Source organism: Mus pahari, chromosome 15 (genome assembly GCF_900095145.1).
Source record: "Mus pahari chromosome 15, PAHARI_EIJ_v1.1, whole genome shotgun sequence".
In the NCBI taxonomy this organism is placed as follows: domain Eukaryota; kingdom Metazoa; phylum Chordata; class Mammalia; order Rodentia; family Muridae; genus Mus; species Mus pahari.
This window is the reverse complement of record NC_034604.1, coordinates 17796920-17817528: the sequence shown is the minus strand read 5'-3', so window position 1 is coordinate 17817528 and position 20609 is coordinate 17796920. Positions and strand designations below refer to the sequence as shown.

General features: G+C 37.4%; 1 protein-coding gene across 2 annotated transcripts in view; it reads left to right on the top strand.

Annotated features, from left to right (window-relative positions):
• The window catches only part of Ccdc178 (coiled-coil domain containing 178), a 358443-nt gene that overhangs the window by 70904 nt on the left and 266930 nt on the right, over window positions 1-20609 (top strand). For both annotated transcript variants that reach the window (XM_021214517.1, XM_021214519.1), the window contains one exon: window positions 3785-3938. In XM_021214517.1, the coding sequence (XP_021070176.1) occupies window positions 3785-3938 (154 nt within the window). The remainder of the gene's footprint in view (window positions 1-3784; window positions 3939-20609) is intronic.

Genomic DNA, 20609 nt, shown 5'->3' with positions numbered 1-20609 from the left:
TCAATATTTCATTTTACAGAAGGATTTAAAAATAGACGTACAGTCATGACAATCATTTCTCTTCCCCTTTTGTTTTTGTCTAGAGTTCTCCTTGGCTGAAAAATCTCTTAGAATAACAGCTTCAATGAGGTTATCTTGACAAGTTAAGGTTGATTATGGAGGAGAAGGGTTTTAGCATAAATAAGACATCAGGGCTATAGAGATGCTCAGAGACTAAGACCACTCTCTTTCTTCCTGAGGGAACCTGAGCTCAATTCCCAGCACCCACATGGTGGCTCACAATTTTTTGTAATTTTGATTCAGGGAAATTGATGCCCTTTTTTGAGTCTTTTGGGCAATGGGCATACAAGTATTACAGAGACATGAATATAGAAGATGCCCATGTACATAAAATAAGACTGTCTTAGTCAGGGTTTCTATTCCTGTGCAAACATCATGACCAAGAAGCAAGTTGGGGAGGAAAGGGTTTATTCGGCTTACATTTCCATACTGCTGTTGATCACCAAAGGATGCAGGACTGGAACTCAAGCAGGTCAGAAAGCAGGAGCTGATGCAGAAACCATGGAGGGATGTTCTTTACTGGCTTGCTTCACCTGGCTTGCTCAGCTTGCTCTCTTATAGAACCCAAGACTACCAGCCCAGGGATGGTCCCACCCACAAGGGGCCTCTCCCCCTTGATCGCTAATTGAGAAAATACCTTACAGCTGGATCTCATGTAGGCATTTCCTCAACTAAAGCTCCTTTCTCTGTGATAACTCCAGCTGTGTCAAGTTGACACAAAATTAGCCAGTACAAAGACTTATAATATAACCTAAATAAACAAAATACAATGCAATCTCTGAATTTTAATTTTCCATTAGGAAGAGAGTTCATCCTGTGACTTGTGCTGTCCTTTTAAAGATCACCTATGTCCTTGAGACCTTAAAGATTTATTATTTATGTATATGTCTATGTGTGAATGTGTGCCACAGATGTTCAAGTGCCCAAGAAGGCCAAAGGAAGCAGTGGATCTTGGAGTAGTATTTATAGGCAGCTGTGGACCATCCAGATGCTGCATTCATGTCCTCTGCAAAAGCAGCATTTTATCTTAACCACTGACTCATCTCTACAGGCCTCTTTGGTTTTGAGGTTTTATTTAACTTTTATATTTCTCTCTATATAAACTACCTGCCCAACTAAATCAATAAATAAAATTAAAATTAATGTCATTTAGTCAGGTTTTGTCACCTCTTGTTTTCATGGTTATTCTTTATTTATTAAATGCCGAGGTTATTTGCTGATATAACATATAAATTTCACGCTAAATTTCTTTTGTCTTTCAAGTTTTCCAATAGCAATGCCTCCTGTGCCTCTGTGTGTGTGTGTGTGTGTGTGTGTGTGTGTGTGTGTATTTGGAGCAGAATGCTGTTCAATGACAGACCAGTAATAATATTCCTTATAACTATGATGTTTTAACTATGCTAAGTTATACAGTGATTTTCCCCACATGTTTGTTTTCTTTATTTTTCATTATAAGTAATTACAGAACCACAGAAGTCTATGGTTCTCAATTCCGTTCTCCAGGTTTCTTCCAATGGGGGCGATCTTAGAAATTGGAACTATGATATCAGATTAGAAAGTAGGCCCTGCCCAGGTTTTCCATGCACCATGTTTTTACATGCATTGATTCACATGGATGACTATGATTGCATGTGTAGTTATATGAATTTTCTTGTGTGTAAATTCACCAACTACTGCACTGACCCAAGTGTGGGATGGTGTCCTCTCCTAGGCTGCCTATCTCTGTATCCCTGTTATTTATGGCCCCCATCCTCAAATCTTCATCATTTGGGCGTGTTGCATAAACGCATCACTGAACAAGCAACCTTTGGGTTCTTGTTTTTGCTTTTGCTTTTCTTTTTCAATTAAGATTAATCCACTTTAGCAGATGAATTCCAAGAATGCCTCGGAATTTATTACTAAGTGGAATTTCATGGTGTGAGTGTATTGCATTTGCCTAACCAACCACATGTTGCCAGACATTAAGTTTTCTTTTCTATAGAATGCCTATCTCTGAACACGATTGCAAAACTGTGTGCTAAGTATGTATTAGTTAAAAAAAACAACAAAACAAATAAACAAAAAAAACTGCAACTAGCTGCACAGTATAGAGATACTATTATATATCCACACCACCAAGAAGAGATCACTTAAAAAAAAAAAAAGTTCAAACTCTCTAGCATTTTTTGTAGCATTGAAATTTTATTTCAAATTCTTTTGCACATTTTGTGCTGACATGATGGTAAATTTTTTTATGAAATATCTGCTCAAGTGTTTGTTTTTTTTTTTCTGCCTGGTATAAATAATTTTTTTATAGAGAACTCAAGTTTAGTTTTAAAAGTTAGATATGTAAATTGCAACTACCTTATGATTTTAAAAGGTTTACCTTTTTATCCCTTTATGGGGGTGTTTTGTCATGGAAAAGTTTTAAATTTTGTTAGAATTCAGTTTGCCAATTCTGTCTTACAGGCTTAGGGACATGGGAAACCTCTTGTTCTAATGCTCAATTGCAAAGGGTTTTCTTCTAGCATATTGTATCTAGTGTTACATGTTATACTTGGAAGAATTAGGTGGATGATGCTTGAGATTTAATCAGACTTAGCTTTTCTTCTTAGCATTCATGTAATCTGGCACCCTGTGGCACACTGCTTTGGTTAAAGGACTGGGAGACCAGACTCCATTTTAGAGAACCTGACCTAAGACTAAACTCAAGTTAACTGACAGGCCTAGCACCAGTTTCTAGGCTACCCCGCAACAATACCTGTGCCTAGAATCAGTTTCTAGCTTATACCCCAGCAAAACCTGCCTCTAGCACCAGTTTCCAAATTATTCCCCAACAAATCTGTACCTCCATGTTACAAGTCTGCCTCCTGATGCTTCACTTCATAACAACCACCAGTCAGGAAGAAAACAGAAGTTAAGTTTATGGTTTGGCTCCCAGCACCAGCCAATTATGGTAAAGGCCATAGCAGACCCCCAGTCAGCTATGTACCAGGCTAGATACCTGCTTCTTGACTCTATAAATGCTTGCCTGAGTCTGGGCTTGAGGCTCTCTCACACTCTCCTGCATCAGAGACGATGGTGTGGTGTAAGCTCCAACAAGAATAAAGAGACCCTAATGTGATTACATCAGAATTTGGCTCCTTGGTCTTTTGGAGGTTCATGAACATACCCTGGCACAACAAGGCATGTGAAACATTGTCAAGATTCATCAAGTCCTATTTACATGGCTCTGTTTGTATCTACTAGGTTCTGTTTTATTGTTCTATGTGTCCAATACTCTGCCAATACCATCCTATTTAAAGTTCATATACTTGTATGCTAGTTCTTAATAACAGAGAGTGTGTGTGTGACTGACTCTCCCTATTGGGTTTTCCTGATTAATGGATGTGAAAATGGTGACATTTAAATGCCCAGTAGCTTTACATCACTTTATTATCCAACGTCTCCCACAAGACAATCTAAAACAAACTCCTGAAAGGGGATTTTATATATATATATATATATATATATATATATATATATATATATATATGCTTTTCTCTCCATTCCTTGGGAAACAAGAGTACTAGTCTGCTTTTGTATGTACTCTTTACTTAATATCTGATCATTTTAGGAAATTTAGAACTGCTGTGGGATGGGAGAATTTTTAGGATAAATGTAATTGATTCCAAATAAGTTAGAGAGTGGTTTAAATATAATTGTCTTTTCAATGTGATTAAAAAATTAGCTTTTTTTATCTTAGGAAAGAACTAGATAAACTTAGCACTCTGGATGCCCACTATACAACCTCAATTGAGTCAGTTAACATGGACCTTGAAGGCGATGAAGAAGCCATGAGTGAGGTGCTGAGAGAAACACAGAGCACAACAAACGAACTGGAGAATTTAAGGAAAGCAGTGAGTTTTTCTTACTTTGAAATACTTACAAAATGGTTTGGAGCTAGAAATAGCATATTTTCCCCTCCAATTATTGTATAACAGCCAATTTCCTACCTGTACTAGTTTCGTACTGTTGGATAGCAGAACAGATTTGACAACTCAGGAGACTGCTTATTTCATTAGTAATTAAAATTTGTATTTTTTAATTGGGTATTTTCTTTATTTAAATTTCAAATGTTATCTCCCTTCCTCCCCCCCCCCGAAACTCCCTACCCCATACCCTCTCCTCCTTCTTCTATGAGGGTGTTCCCCACCCATCCACCCACTCCTGCCTCCCCACCCTCAAATTCCCCTACACTCGGGCCTCAAGCCTACACAGAACCATGGATTTCTGCTCACATGGATGCCCAACAAGGCCATCCTCTGCTACATACACGACTGGAGCCATGGGTCTCTCCATGTGTACTCCTGGTTTAGTCCCTGGGAACTCTGGGTGGGTCTTGTTGGTTGATATTGTTCTTCTTGTGGGGTTGCAAACCCCTTCATCTCCTTCAGTCCTTTCTCTAACTCTTCCATTGGTGACCCTATGCTCAGTCCAATGGTTGTCTATGAGCATCCACCTCTGTATTTGTAAGGTATTGACAGAGCCTCTCAGAAGAAAGCTTTATCAGGCTCCTGTCATCAAGCTCTTCTTGGCATCCACAATACTGTCTGGGTTTGGTGACTGTATACTGAATGAATCCCCAGGTGGGACAGTCTCTAGATGGCCTTTCTTTTAGTCTCTGCTCCACATTTTGTCTCCTTATTTATTCCCTTTCTAAGTATTTTGTTCCTCTTTCTAAGAAAGCCCGAAGCACACACACTTTGGCTTTCCTTCTTGAGCTTCATGTGGTCTGTAAATTGTATCTTGGGTATTCTGAGCTTTTAGGCTAATACCCACTAGTCAGTGAGTACATATCATCACGATGATATTTTCTAGTTCCATCCATTTGCCTAAGAATTTCATAAATTCATTGTTTTTAGTAGCTGAGTACTGCTCCAGTGTGTACCACATTTTCTGTATCCATTCCTCTGTTGAAGAACATCTGAGTTCTTTCCAGCTTCTGGCTCGTATAATTAAGGCTGCTATGAACATAGGGAAGCATGTGTCCTTGTTATATGTTGGAGAATCTTTTGGGTATATGCCCAGGAGTGGTATAGCTGGGTCCTCAGGTAATACTATACCCAATTTTTTGAGGAACCACCAGACTGATTTCCAGAGTGGTTGTTCCAGCTTGCAATCCCACCAACAATGGAGGAGTGATCTTCTTTATCCAGCATCCTATCCAGTATCTTCTGTCACCTGAGTTTTTGATCTTAACCATTCTGTCTGATATGAGGTGGAATCTCAGGGTTATTTTGGTTTGCATTTTCCTGATGACTAAGAATGTTAAACATGTCTTTAGGTGCTTCTTGGCCATTCTAGTTTCCTCAGTTGAGAATTCTCTGTCTAGCTCTTTACCCCATTCTTAATAGGGTTATTTGATTCTCTGTAGTTTAACTTCCTGAGTTCTTTGTATATATTGGATATTAGCCCTCTATCTAATGTAAGATTGGTAAAAACCTTTTCCCAATCTGTTAGTTGCCATTTTGTCCTATTAAGAGTGTTCTTTGTCTTATTAGTTTATGCTTGTTGTAGTTTCTTCCTTTCTTCCTTCCTTTCTTCCTTCCTTCCTTCCTTCCTTTATTTATTTATTTACTTACTTACTTAATTACTTATTTATTTATATTGAGACAGTGTTTCTCTCTGTAGCCCTGGCTGTCCTGGAACTCACTCTGTAGACAAGGCTGGCCTCGAACTCAGAAATCTGACTACCTCTGCCTTTCAAGTACTGGGACTAAAGGTGTGTGACACCATTGCCCAGTGAAGTTGTTTCTTAATTATATTACCATACAAGTATTTCATGTACATTGGTTACAATTACCTTCAATTATCCTCTTCTCTCTCTACTTCAAGTTCTTTACCTGAATAGTACCTGTAGGTATATATAAATATATATGGGTGTATGTATATGTATGTACATGCATATAGGACTTGGATATATACATATAACATGTAGATTTCACACATGATTGGGAACATGATATTTGTATATTTCTGAGTTTGATCTGCTTTACTTAGCATAATCACCTACAGTTCCATCAATATTCCTGCAAATGCTATGATTTTTGGTTCTTAATTATGCCCAAGTAAAACTCAAAAACTCATTCATTCTCTCTGTCTCTGTCTCTGTCTCTGTCTCTGTCTCTGTCTCTGTCTCTCTCTCTCTCTCTCTCTCTCTCTCTCTCTCTCTCTCTCTCTCTCTCTCTCTCTCTCTCTCTCTCTCTCTCTCCCCTCTGTCTTCAGATCTGTATTACCAAGTTGCTTGATGCACTCACCTATTGATGAGCATTCAGACTGATTTCAAACTTGGCTATTGTAAATTGTGCCAAAATAAACATCAACACACAGGTTTGTTCATGTGTATTGACTTAGATTCCTTTGTGTTTAGACTGTTTGCAGTGGTATAGTTGGATCATACAGCACTTCTATTTTTAGTTATTTTGAGGAATCTTCATAGTGATTTCTGTAATAGATACTAGAGGTTTAGATTCACACCCTGTGGTTGAAATAAATTCTTTCCTTCCCAAGTTGCTTTCAGTTATGGTGTTTTAACACAGCAATGGAAACACTAAGTAAGACAGAAATTGGTACCAGCCTTTGGGGTATTGCTTTGGCAGATCTGACTATGTGTTTTTGGGAAGATTATAGAGGGACTTTAGAACTTTGGTCTAGAAAAGCCATTGCAAGTTCAAAGCTTGGTATGTTGTTTGGGGAGCTTTTAGGGTAAGTTTGAGGGGGACACAGACGATGGAGATTTGAGTCTCAGAGAGAAGCAAAGACCATACTAGGACTATTTGTGTTATACTGTAAAAGAAGCATTTGTGCTTCTGGTCCTCTGGAGCTGAAGACCAGGCTGTAATTAATAAGAGACCATCACCACCAGAGGAAAGCCTTTGCTTTGCTGGGACAAGAGGTACTACATGGCTGGGACTGAAGAGGAAAGTTTTCCCTCTGGGTCAGCACATGGAGGCTAGAATGAGGTAGACAATGCTGACAGCTGACTTGGTAATATGGAAGAGTCTCCCAAGTGGTACTTGCTTTGAAAGCATGAAAGAGGAAAGGGTCATGGAGAGAAGCTGAGATTTGGCATGGTGTGCCAGGAATAGGGTCTCAGAGACAACAAATGGCTAGTTGTCTCTGAAGAGTCACCTGGTGGGGAAACTGCCGCAATTGCTGTACAAGCCACAGGAATAGAAGGGATCATGGAGAGAAGCTTGGATTTGGTATCATGTAACACAGAGTCCCTAAAAGAACCCAGGAGGGACAATGGTGAAGCTAGGATAGAAACCCCAGCATATTGGAGATATCAGTACCGTGCAGCAACCACCAAAGACAACACCATCATCCATGGAATGGAACAAGCCCGAGTGTGTGTGTGTGTGTGTGTGTGTGTGTGTGTGTGTGTGCGCGCGCATGTGCTAGGGGCTTTGGACCTTTAAAAATCAATCATGGGTTCCTGAAGCGTTATACTGTTAAATTCTTATATGCTTGTTTTGTTCTTTGCTTTGATAATGATGGTGTGCTGGTTATTTTTAATGGGGAAAAACTGTTTAATTAGTTGTTTTTGTCTTTTTTCTTTTTCTTTTCTTGTCCTTCTTCCTTCCTTTCTTTCTTTCTTCCTTTCTTTATTTTTTTACAGGAGCCTACATTTGAAAGACCTTGATCTTTTAAAAAGCCTTTGGAGTTTTAGATAGATTGTAATTTTTTTAAAGATTCTTGGAATATTTTAAATAGGTTTGGATTTTGAAAGAGTGTATGGTCGTTTAAAGAGGCTAAAATTTAAAGTCTGTAGGACTTTTAAAGTTATTTATGTTTTATATTGAAATATTGATATTGGCATGCCATCTTAAATGCAAGTGGAAAAGGAAATATCCTAGTTGACTAGTGATGTCAGGTCAACAACAGATCAATTGTGATGACAAGTTTTGCCTTCTTGACATGAGCTAGAATCGCTTTAAAACAGGAAGCCTCATTTGAGAATATACCCCTAGCAGTAATACCTGTGGGCAAGTCTGTAGACCGTTTTCTTTATTGATGATGGATGTGTGAAGCTCCGGCTTACTGTGAACTCTACCAGCCCTGGGCTAGTGATCCTGTGTGCTATGGAAAAGCAGGCTGAGCAAGCCATGAAGAGAAAATAGCATACCTCAGTTCCTACCTCTAAGTTCCTGGCTTGAGTCATTGCCCTGACTTTCCTCAGTAATGGAGTGTGAGAGCTCCAAGATGAAATAAACCCTTCCTTCACCAGGTTGCTTTTGGTAATTTTTTTATCCCAGCAGTGGAAACTGTAACTAAGGCATTTCTAAAATACGTAATTCATTGCAAGGTATAAGCACCTGGGAAGTGTAGCAGTCAACAGATGGTATATTATTAGTCAATACTTATAACTTTTATATAATTTGTTGATGATAGTTCAATTTGTCATCTGTAAAATGACACCCATTGACAAGATATTTTCAAAGAAGAAATTATTTGCAAAGCCTATAATCTTTTGTTCATACATCATCTTTAAACTGGCAATCCTATGCCTCTTTAATTTGTTGTAATACCACAATGTTATTCATGACAGGAAATCATAAAAGCATTTAAAAGGTTCCTAGGAGTTTTCAATTATAAAAATTGTTTGGACTAGCACACGTTCCAGGAAAGATGAAAGCATGGTGAAATTAAACTACATTTTCAGGAGCACACATCAAGCACTCTATTTAACGCAGGGATGTGTGCATTGTCATTGAGCCTTGTCTTTGGTATGCAACTGACACTTCCAGCTCAAGAAAGAGATGAGCTTTGTGCTGCCTAATTGCTCATATGGGTTCACAGAGAATTCATTTCTAGATTTCAAGGCCTAGATTGCCCCCAGTTTAATCACGGACATAGATTTTTCTCCAGCCTCTGCCATTCTTAGTCCTTAATATATGCAAACACGGCTCTCCATTTCTTTTCTACAAGTAATAGCTATAGTAAATCAAATACCGTTGAACTGATTAAGAAGTTTCTAATTTTATGATCAAAATTTTTAATGTGAAATTAGGTTATGAGTTCCTTATTCTTATTTTGTAAGTTATCATATATTTTCAATAGTTTCATATACCTATATAATACGTTTTTAATTTTTGCTGTAGTCACATCTTTTCTACCCTACCCTCCTCTTTCAGCTCCCACCTCTCCATGTCCCTAGACTCAGCTTCAGGGTCATGACTTCTTCCTTAAGCATATGCATATATATATATATATATATATATATATATATATATATATATTACATTATACACATACACACATACACACATCACATACAAAGCTTGCTAATACATAAGTTAATGTTACTCAGTGTTTGTTAGGGCTGGATGCTTAACTTTGGCTCATCCACAGAGACGATTGATTCTGCCTCTACCATCAGCCTGTAGTTCTTTATCTAAGGGTCATACTTTTCCACCATCCATGTTAGCATGTCGACTTGTGTTTCTATGACGGTCTTGTTTTGGTGACTTTATTTTGGACATTTCCTGGGAGCAGCTCCACTTCCATACACTATCATGAAGCAAATGTCCTTTCATGGTTCTATGGGCTGTCCCCTGCCCTGCACATTTTGAGAGCCCTAAAGTCAGTTGTTTGCTACACTTTGATCAACTATATAATCTGCAATGCTCTCCATCTGCTGCAAAAAGAAGGATGCATGTGGATTGCTTCATCCCCTAAGACCTTTTCTTACCCTTTCTATACTCCGACCCAACCCTCTATCCTGAAAACCGCTCCTCTCTTTTCAAAAGCCACTGAAAATCATTTACTTTTGTCATTCAATGCAGGTAAAGAAATGATTTTATTTGCTATATAAGCATATTTTCAAAAAATTTTTTTCTTATAAGTAATCAGTTAACTTTGTAAGTTATTAATTGGTATCTTTATAAATGATCTGTTACATTAGATAGGAACCCCAAGACTGCAAATTTTCTACACATTTGTGCCCATTTTATGTCATATTTTACCTCAAACTATTCCAGAAAAAAACCACTTACTTATAAAAATATAAGTAAATTTAATTTTCAATTTACTGATTAAGAAGCCTATCTAAATAGGTAAGGATATTATTTATAGACACAAAGCTATTTATATCATACAATCAAGTGGCAATTTTATATTTGGATGATGAAAACAATGTAGTTTTATCACACAAAATCTAGTGTACAAATGAGTCATCTATAAGATAAAGGCATATGTGCTAATTTTTTCTTTGAAGGGCTTCCATCTATTTCTTATGTCTGCCCACATATATAAAATATAAAAGGACATTTCCACATTGCCTCTTATTATCTGTCTTTGATGTCTCCTAAATGTCAACCTCAAATACATATTCAATATCATACTTAGGTTTTTAAAATGCAAACTAAGTTCATTAAAGCTGCTTATTAGCAATAAATATTGACTACAAAAATATTTTCTGGGTGTACGTGAAGGGGATACTATGTAGTTTCTCACTTGACCAATTGAAACTTTGTATTGTATTAATATTAAACTTCTTTAAATACATTGGGCAAACTCTATCCAGTTATGATTTATCATTCTTCTAATTTACTGCTGTGTTTGACCTGCAATTACTTCACTTAAGATTTTACATGCATATTTATAAGTGAGTCTATACTTCACTGTCCTAATTTGTGTTTTATTTGATGGATTTTGTTATCTGGACTATACTAGCTTTATAATCTAAACTTTGATACTTTCTTTTTCTGACTACCTAGAGAATGAATATACATTTACATATTTTTTCCTTGGATATCTGATAAAGGGTAAAACATTCTGGTGAAAATATAACTGCTTTTTATGGTTTTTTTTTTGTTACTTGAGTGATATTTTATATGATCTTTTCATATTGCACATGACTGAAATTATTTTTAACAGACTGGGAAATAATCTAAAGGATTAAAATTTTCATATGTATTTCTATAGTATTATAATGAAGTCTCTACTCTAAATTTTTCTATTTCTGATTATATATGTATTTTCATATAGTGTTTAAACTTTTCAAATGAATTTGAAAATGGCTTTCAGTTTAATATTTTTGTAATTTTCTGACTGCTAATAAATAATATATGTTTTGCAGTTTTCATTTCCTTTACATTTTTAGACTTCTCCTATTAGTAATTTTATACTTTCCTGTTTAAACTTTGTTATTCTTAACTAATGTTGCATATGTTATATATATGTTTGTCTGTATAATTATGCATATAAGCACACAAAGGGCATGATGTTTTGCTTTGAGAGCTCCAGCACAATTTCTTGTTATACGTTGCATCAAATTCTTTGCAAATTTTTGTGTATTTGCTATTGTTAGTATGTCTCTGTGCAGCTCTATTTAAGATAATTCCAGTCAGGCTTTCCTCACCAAGTGTGCTGTACTTCTTATTAGCATATATTGTTTTCTTAGTGACAACACTCAAGAAATGAAATTCATTATACAAACTGTGATCTAAAATTGTTTCAAGGCATATCTTAAATGATGCAAATAGCATTCATCCTTCAAAGTCTGGAATACAGTCAAGTGCACAGGAAAACCTTATCTATTATTCTACTCCCTGTCAAGATGTAGCCCATGTTAGCATTGCGTTTACACAGGTACACAGGATTGCTAAGATATTTTAAAATATAGTATTACATACAATCAATGATGTGCTTCTCTTTATGTTAAATTAAAATGTATTTCAATGTTACTTTACATTTAAGATGTAATATTTGTGACTTGAGACATTCTTAGAGGCTGGATTTTCATGCTTTTAATTTTAATCATTGTAAACAAAGCTGTGATCAATATGTCAAACATGTCTAAACTAAATTATTCATTTTAATAAGATGATGTTGTTGTGCAAAAATTAAAATATTTGCTTGATAACGCAGTGCCAGAAGAACCATGAAGAATCATGGTAGTCATTCTTCCAGGGCTGACAAGATTTGTCCACAGTTTTCTGTAAACATTGGCTTGGACTTCTTAAAAATTCGCTTCATTGGTGGTGTTTCTATTCAAAAAATTACTGGATTTCATATAACTTATCCTATGAGATCACTAGACATGAGTCCCATCATACTCAGATCATGTTTGGCATCTGAGTCATAATTTAGAGGCTGAAATGTACTTTTTTCCTAGATGTATAAATGATGCTGCTGGAGTTATCAGTGTTGCTTTTCTTCTGAAATAAGTATTGAACATCATGTTCAACCCAACTAAACAGCAAACTGAATCTTGTTTAAATCCACAGGATTCTTTCTTTGGTTCTATTGTCACTTATTTATTTCTTAGGAAAAAAATCTTAGTGAGGAATCTGGGCTGCTGAAATTACTGTTTACAGCTTATCATTCTCTGAAGTGACATTTGCCTCTCAGTTGTCCCGTAGAAGTCAAAAGCTGTTCATGCTCAAGATCTCAATGCGAAATGGTGCCTATCTGTCCACACATTAAATTGATCCTTTATGGTTTATAAGACATAACGAGATGTGTGTTTCATGTGAATGATGCTGTGTAGGAAATTGCTGTTACAAGATTTTCAGGTTGCCTTCTGTGTCACTTAAGAGTATGTTTTATAAGGGGTTTCTTCATGCAGAGTTTGTATTTTTTTTTCAAGAAACCCATTTTGTTGTTGTTGTTGCAAGAGCAACTTGACATTTCTCTTTTATTAATTTTTGTTTACTGGTTATGTTTAGGTAAATAATCAAAAAATCCTAATCCATAGTATATATTATGATACTTATTCTATTATTTTTAGCATCGTTCATCCTGGACATCCAGGATGCAGAGTATTAGTAGTTTGTCAGCAATTCTCAGCAATTCTCACACCTGCAGTTGTTTTGTTACTTGGAAATGTTGGTCAGTACCCTCAGTGAAACGCTAAGTCATAGGATTTGTTCTGCCCCTTTCTTACTAGGTTTTGCCTAGCTTCAGTTTTCCCCCAAAGCAAGCAGGTAGTTCATGGAATGATGACTCGGAGTCTTATTAATATACAATTCTTAGGCCTGAAGCTTTGGCTCGTAGCTTGTACAACTTGTTTATATATTCTGTGTCTACCACACGATTAGTTACTTCTCTTCAGGTTCATGCATCCAACTCCTCTAAGGTGTTGGGGAATCTTCCACCTCTGGCTGTTTCCCAGAGTTCCAGTCTCTGCATTGGCGCTCCCACCCTCTACCTCCTGCCTTTTGGTAACAGGCCATGTGCTTTTGATTGACAGGTGACCCTCCCATGCAGTGCACAAGGGATTATCCCTATAGGTTTGAACCTATGAGTGCCTTTGACCTTTACAGTTGGCTGTTGTATTTTGTCAAGGTTCATTTCAGTATCTAGGGGTCATGCTCATGTAATGTCTCTTGCTACATATAAATACAGCAAGTCATATCTATTGATTTCCTAACTTGAACCTGCAATTGTTGGAGTAAGTCTTATCTGGTCATAATATTAGTCATCTTGTTCCTATTTTTAAATTTTTTATTGGTTATTTTATTTATTTATGTTTCAAATGTTATCACCCTTCCCGGTATCCCCTCCTCAAACTCCCTATCCCACATACACATCTACTTCTATGAACTTGCTTCTCTACCCACCTACCCTAGGGTGGTGACCCTAGCATTCCCCTATGCTAGGGCATCAAGCTTTCACAGGACAAAGGGCCTCTCCTCCCACTGATGCCAGATAAGGCCATCCTCTGTTACACATCAGCTGGAGCTTTGGGTTCCTCCATATGTACTCTTTGGTTGGTGGTTTAGTCCCTGGAAGCTCTGGGGGAAGTCTGGTTGGTTAATATGTTGTTCTTCCTATGGGGTTGTAAACCCCTTCAGCTCCTTCAGTCCTTCCCCTAACTCCTCCATTGGGGTCCCTGTGCTCAGTCCGATAAGGTTCTGGCAGAGCCTCTCAGGAGACAGCTATATCAGGCTCCTGTCAGCAAGCACTTCTTGGCATCAGCAATAACAGTGTCTGGGTTTGGTGGCTGCATATGGGATGGATCCCCAGGTTGGGCAGTCCCTGGGTGGTCTTTCCTTCATTCTCTGCTCCACTCTTTGTCCCTGTATTTCCTTTATACAGGAGCGATTCTGGGATAAATCTTTTGAGCAGGGTGGTCACATCCTTCAACCGGGGACCATGCCTAATCTTAAGTCAATCCCAATATACTTTTCTGACCTGCTCACTCAAGCACTGTCTCATTTGGATCAGCAACGACTTTTATATGGCTAAGGCTCGCCTCTATTCCCTTGACAGTTTCTTTAGCAACATACCCAGAGCTCCTAGTCAAGCTGACCAGCCCTTTACATTGGCACCTTTCTAGCCTGCGTTTCAGAAGTACAGGACTCCTTACTTTTTCCTATCTTTGTGGTGGTTTATTTTCTCTACCCTCCACTGATTTCTCTCATACTGCAAATGTCTGAGAACACTCAAGCTACATTCGGTAACTAACTTCCAACTTGTAATCTCTACTTATAATCTCTATATCTGTGAATAGTGGCTATTTTGAATTCAGTCCTAATGTTTTAAATTTATATTTTACTTATTTACTGGGGCTGGGATGTATGTACCCTCTTATAGGTGCATAAGTCAAAAGACAACATTAAGGAGCGAGAGGGTCTGGGTCAGAGGGAGGATGGGGCATAGAAGTGATTGCAGGGGAAAAAAGGAAAGGAGAAAGTGATGTAATTATGTTTTAATTTAGATTTTATTTTTGTACACTGGGCACTCATTAATCTTCTTCTGTCACGTGGGTCCCAGACATCAAATTCAGGTCATGGTTGACAGCAAGCAGCTTTGCCCACGAAACTGTCTCTCTGGCCAAACTGAACCTCATAGTAGTTGAACTTACAGCTACTCAGCCTTTTACAGCTTACGATGTTTGTGCCTTACTTCAGTTTATGCTGATTTAATCCTGACAGCTTTTCAAGCCCAGACATTTAAAATATGTCTTGAAACCACACTCATGCATCTTGCATGTTGATAGGCCAAAATGTGTATGTTTAGCCTTAATCGTCAATGTCAGAAACTTATCCTAAATATTTGCATATCTTTTCCTCCTATAATCATTTATAAGAAATGTACTTTCCAAGTAACACCATCTGTTATGTTTTTATTTATTTTTAATTATAGTCCTTTTGAAGAAGTTATCCCATTATGGTTTTAAATTTGCATTTTCCTGTTGACTAATGAGGTTGAGCATTTAAAACATGCTTCATTTAGAATATTACTATTTCAGAAGCTATTAACAAAGAGTAGTATTTCAGTTCCAGGTGGGAACTCCATATTATTCACACCTTTTATGTCATGCTAACTATAAATTATATATTTATATAATCAAACACACACACACACACAATGTGTGTCCTGTGCATACATGTAGTAAATTTGCTCTTTAACTTTAAACGTCATTGTGACAAGACAAAGAGGCTCTTACATTTAAGTCTAATGTATACTTTTTAATAGCAAACAATAGTCCCATCCAATAACATCAATTGGGGTACAGTGTGGGGAAAGAGAAATCCTTCTGTTTAGACGAAAGGGATTTAAATTTTTCAAGGAGTTCACAAATACTGTGTCTACACTTGCTGTAGTGTTTTTTTCAGGTGGACCATTGTAGAAGTAGCAGTTGCTGAGAATGTTTCTAGACAAAAGAGCTAAAGAATACTTTCTCTAGACCCATTCTTTGGAGTGCCACTGATGCCAAAGGGTGTCAACACTGACAAGTGGCAGTAGACAAAATAACACCACCCACAAAGCAATTATGTTCCTGGAGAAAGACCACAGAATGCGCTGAACTAGTCTAGGTAGATATAGTGATGGGCACCTACCATCCCAGAACTCAGGGCTGACAGCAGGTGAATCAGAGTTCCCAAACCAGAAGACCCTGTCTGAAACAAAGGCGAAACAGTGGAGAGACAACAGCCAAAAAACAAACCTCAAAAACCCAAACTCAGGATGGTGCTTGCTGCCTGTGTTCTGCTTGCTGCAACCATACAGTCTCATCTCTGGCTGGTTACACTAAACAGCATTACCAGCTGGAAGCAGAGATGTCATCCTTCCCCACTCCACGAGTGCATGTGTATAGAGAGGCAGAGTGCAGACTCACTGAAATCTTATACATTACTTGCCTGAAGGAAAACTTCAATTAATGACTTCTTGAATAAACTCTGATTAAATATGGTTAATCGCTACTATGAACAATAGAATAAGGAAGTTCATATATTCTGTCAGATACTGTTTCTGTGGTATAGATTCTCAAGAGTTAGATTGATGGGTGAGAACTAAAAATTTCATTTTTAAAGTAGCTATCACATCTTTTTTAAACTGTTTAGTGTGAGAAAGGCCTGGCTTCTATGATTTTTTTTTCTAGCACTGAAGGAACATTTTAAAATTTACCGACCTAATCACTGGGTGAGAAGTGTCACATTATTTTTCATTTTCCTGCTTGAAAGTGGATTAAAAATATTTTCCATTTTATACAGCACTTGATTCTTTTTATAGTTTTATTTCCCAAGAATAAATTCATGATATAATTTTAGATAATTCCATGGTTGGAATTTTCAACCTTGTGTACATACATTCTATCACTTGTACTAAGGAGTCATCCCAGAGTACAAATGATTCCATGAGGTTTATGGTTTAGGGCAGGGCTGAAGCAGTGATACTTAACCCAAAGTAGATTGCAAGAATAACTCAAGAAATGCTTAAGAAAGTTCATGAATGTTTCATAACTTCATTTATCAATAGTTCCACAAACATTTGGCAGAGAAATTATGGTACAGATCACCTTTAATCTTAAATGTTTGCATGAGAAAACACACGGGAGAGTTGTTTCTAGAGACGGGCAGTGGTCTGATGTAATATATATACATGTTTTATATATACATCAGACCATATGTATATATATATATATATCATATATATATATATACATATCATATATGTATATATATCATATATATATATGATATATATCATATATATATATATATATATATATCATGTTTTATAGCCACATCTGAACCTTGAAAACACATTGGAAATTGTATTGTTAGTTTTTTACATGTCTGGAGACTCAATCATGGAAAAGAGTTTGAACAAATAGTATTAAATATGAGGAACATAATAATTACTCACATTCTGGAAACAAAGGTCCAAGTGAGCATACTTAAGAGTCCGTCACACTTCTTCAGATATGTATAGCGTTCTCATGGAGCTTATAATGCTAGCCTTGTATTAGTGTTGCAGAGTTTAAAAGAAATTAATATGTATTTCATTCAAATTTATTTAAATTTTGACTTTTCTATATTGAAGGAAACAAAATCTATTTTATCATGTGTGTGACGATTTGTCACAATAGCAATTGAAAATAAAACCAAGTCAAGTTTCATGATAATAAATAGTAGTTTACTAATAAATCAAAATATTAAACAAAAAAGAACACTCAAATCTAGAGGACACCTTTGGTCAGGATGACATAAAATAAGCCTTTATAACCTGGTTTCCTGAGGCAGTCAGCAGGAATTACTAAGCCACTACCAAAGATACAGGGACTGTGGGGTTCAGGACTATAAAGAAAAAAAAGCAGCTCATGAAATGGCTTATGGGAATAACTCAACTTACTTGTTGATTCTATAATATCTATGCAAAGTGTCTGACTATAATGTCTGTCATGTTGATGTAAAGAACACTCTGGAATTTCTTCTTGGAAAGGTCTCCAATCAATGATTTCTCAGGTTTTTTAATTGTCTGGGGATGTACTAATATGTCCCTCGTTTTGTTTGTTTGTTTGTTTGTTTGTTTGTTTTAAATATCAATGGTTAAAAGACACATTAATTTGCCTATGCTTTCACCTTTCATTTTAACAGAGTTCCTGAAGTAATATGTGTTCTTATGTTTTTTTTAATTAATGATTATATTGATAAACAAATCTTATGGTGTAAAATCTACTAACTTAACATATAGACTTCACTATATTTTGGTGGGTTTCTAAGGTGTGCAACCACTGTTTAGCTCCAGCCTATTTTCATCAAAGACAAAGGAAGACCTTTATCTACTAGCAGTCATTTCCCATCACCTCGTTCTCAGCCCTGAAAAGCCATTATTTTCCGTTTCTTTGATTTTAGCTAATTTTTTTTTGGGGGGGGGATATTTTCTTTATTTACACTTCAAATGTTCTCCTCTTTCCAGGTCTCCCCTTCAGAAACCTCCTATCCCATTTCCCCTCCCCCTGCCTCTATGAGAGTGCTCCCCTACCCACCCACCAACTCCGGTCTTCCCACCCTGACATTTGAATACCCTCAGCCCCAAGGGCCTCTCCTCTCACTGATGTCCAACAAGGCCATCCTCTGCCACGTATGTGGCCAGCACAATGGCTCCCTCTATTTGTATTCTTTGGTTGATAGTCCAGTCCCCAGGAGCTCCAAGGGATCTGGCCTATTGACACTGTTGCTACTTCCGTGGTTCTGCAAACCCCCACAGTCCCTTCAGTCCCTTCTCCCAACTCCTCCATCAGGGACCTGGTGCTTGCTCCAATGGTTGGCTGCCAGTATCTGCCTCTATGTTTGTCAGGCTCTGGCAGAGCTTCTCAGGAGTCAGCAATATCAGGCTCCAGTCAGCAAGCTCTTCTCAGCCTCCACAAGAGTGTGTGGGTTTGGTGACTGTATAAGGGATGGATCTCCAGGTGGGGCAGTCTCTGGATGGCCTTTCCTTCAGTCTCTACTCCATATTTTTGTCTCCATATTTCCTCTTGTGAGTATTTTGTTCCCTCTTCTAAGAAGCACTGAAATATCCATATTTTCATCTTTCTTCTTCTTAGGCTTCATTTGGACTGTGAATTGAATCTTGGGTATTCCGAAATTTTGCGCTAATATCCACCTATCACTGAGTTCATACTATGTGTATTCTTTTCTGTTCCATCCATTTGCATGCAAATTTCATGAAGTCATTGTTTTTAATTGCTGACTAGTACTCCATTGTGTAAATATACCATATTTTCTAATTCACTCTGCTGTTGAGGGACATCTGGGTTGTTTCCAGCTTCTGGCTATTATGAATATGGCTGCTATGAATATAGTAGAACATGTGTCCTTTTTACATTTTGGAGCATCTTCTGAGTATGTGCCCAGGAGTAGTATAGCTGAGTCCTAAAGTAGGACTATGTCAAATTTTCTGAGGAACCGCCAGATTGATTTCCAGAGTGGTTGTAACAGCTTGCAATCCCACCAGCAATGGAGGAGTGTTCCTCTTTCTCCACATCCTCACCAGCATCTGCTGTTACCTGAGTTTTTTTTAATTAGATATTTTCTTCATTTACATTTCAAATGCTATCCCGAAAGTCCCCTATAGGAGCATCAACAATATGAACTAACCAGAATCCCCCAGAACTGTGTCTCTAGTTGCACATTTAGCAGAGGATGGCCTAGTTGGCCGTCAATGTGAGGGGAGGCCCTTGGTATGAGTTTTTGATATTAGCCAATCTTACTGGTGTGAGGTGGAATCTCAGGGTTGCTCTGATTTGCATTTCCATGATGACTAAGGATGTTGAACATTTCTTTAGGTGCTTCTCAGCTATGGGGTATTCTTCAGTTGAGAATTCTTTATTTAGCTCTTTACCCCATTTTAATAGGGTTATTTGGTTCTCTACAGTCTAACTTCTTGAGGTCTTTGTATATAATGGATATTAGTCCTCTATCAGGTATAGGATTGGTAAAGATCTTTTCCCAATCTGTTGGATGTCATTTTACCCTATTGACGGTGTTCTTTGCATTACAGAAGTTTTGCAATTTTATGAGTTCCCATTTGTCGATTTTTGATCTTAGAGCATAAGCCATTGGTGTTCTGTTCAGGAACTTTTCCCCTACGCACATGTGTTTGAGACTGGTCCCACTTTTTCTTATATTAGATTTAGTGTATCTGTTTTTATATAAAGGTCCTTGATCCACTTGGACTTGAGCTTTCCACAAGGAGAAAGAATGGATCAATTTTCATTCTTCTACATGCTGACAGCCAGTTGGGCCAGCACCATTTGTTGAAAATGCTGTCGTTTCCCCCCCACCCCCCAGTGGATGGTTTTAACTCTTTCATCAAAGATGAAGTGACTGTAGGTGTGTGGATGCATTTCTGCGTCTTCAATTCTATTCTATTGATCTACCTGCCTGTCACTGTACCAATACCATGCAGTTTTTTTTCCAATTTTTATTAGGTATTTATTTCATTTACATTTTAAATGCTATCCCCAAAGTCCCCTATACCTTCCCCCCTGCTGCTCCCCTATCCACCCACTGGCCCTTCTTGGCCCTGGTGTTCCCCTGTACTGGGGCATATAAAATTTGCAAGGCCAAGGAGCCTCTCTTCCCAATGATGGCTGACTAGGCCATCTTCTGCTACATATGCAGCTAGAGACATGAGCTCTGGGGGTTTTCATCATAATTTCTATGTAGTACAACTTGATGACAGGGACAGTTATTCCCCCAGAATTTCTTTTATTGTTGAGAATAGTTTTCGCTGTACTGGGTTTTTTGTTATTCCAAATCAATTTGAGAATTGCTCTTTATAACGCT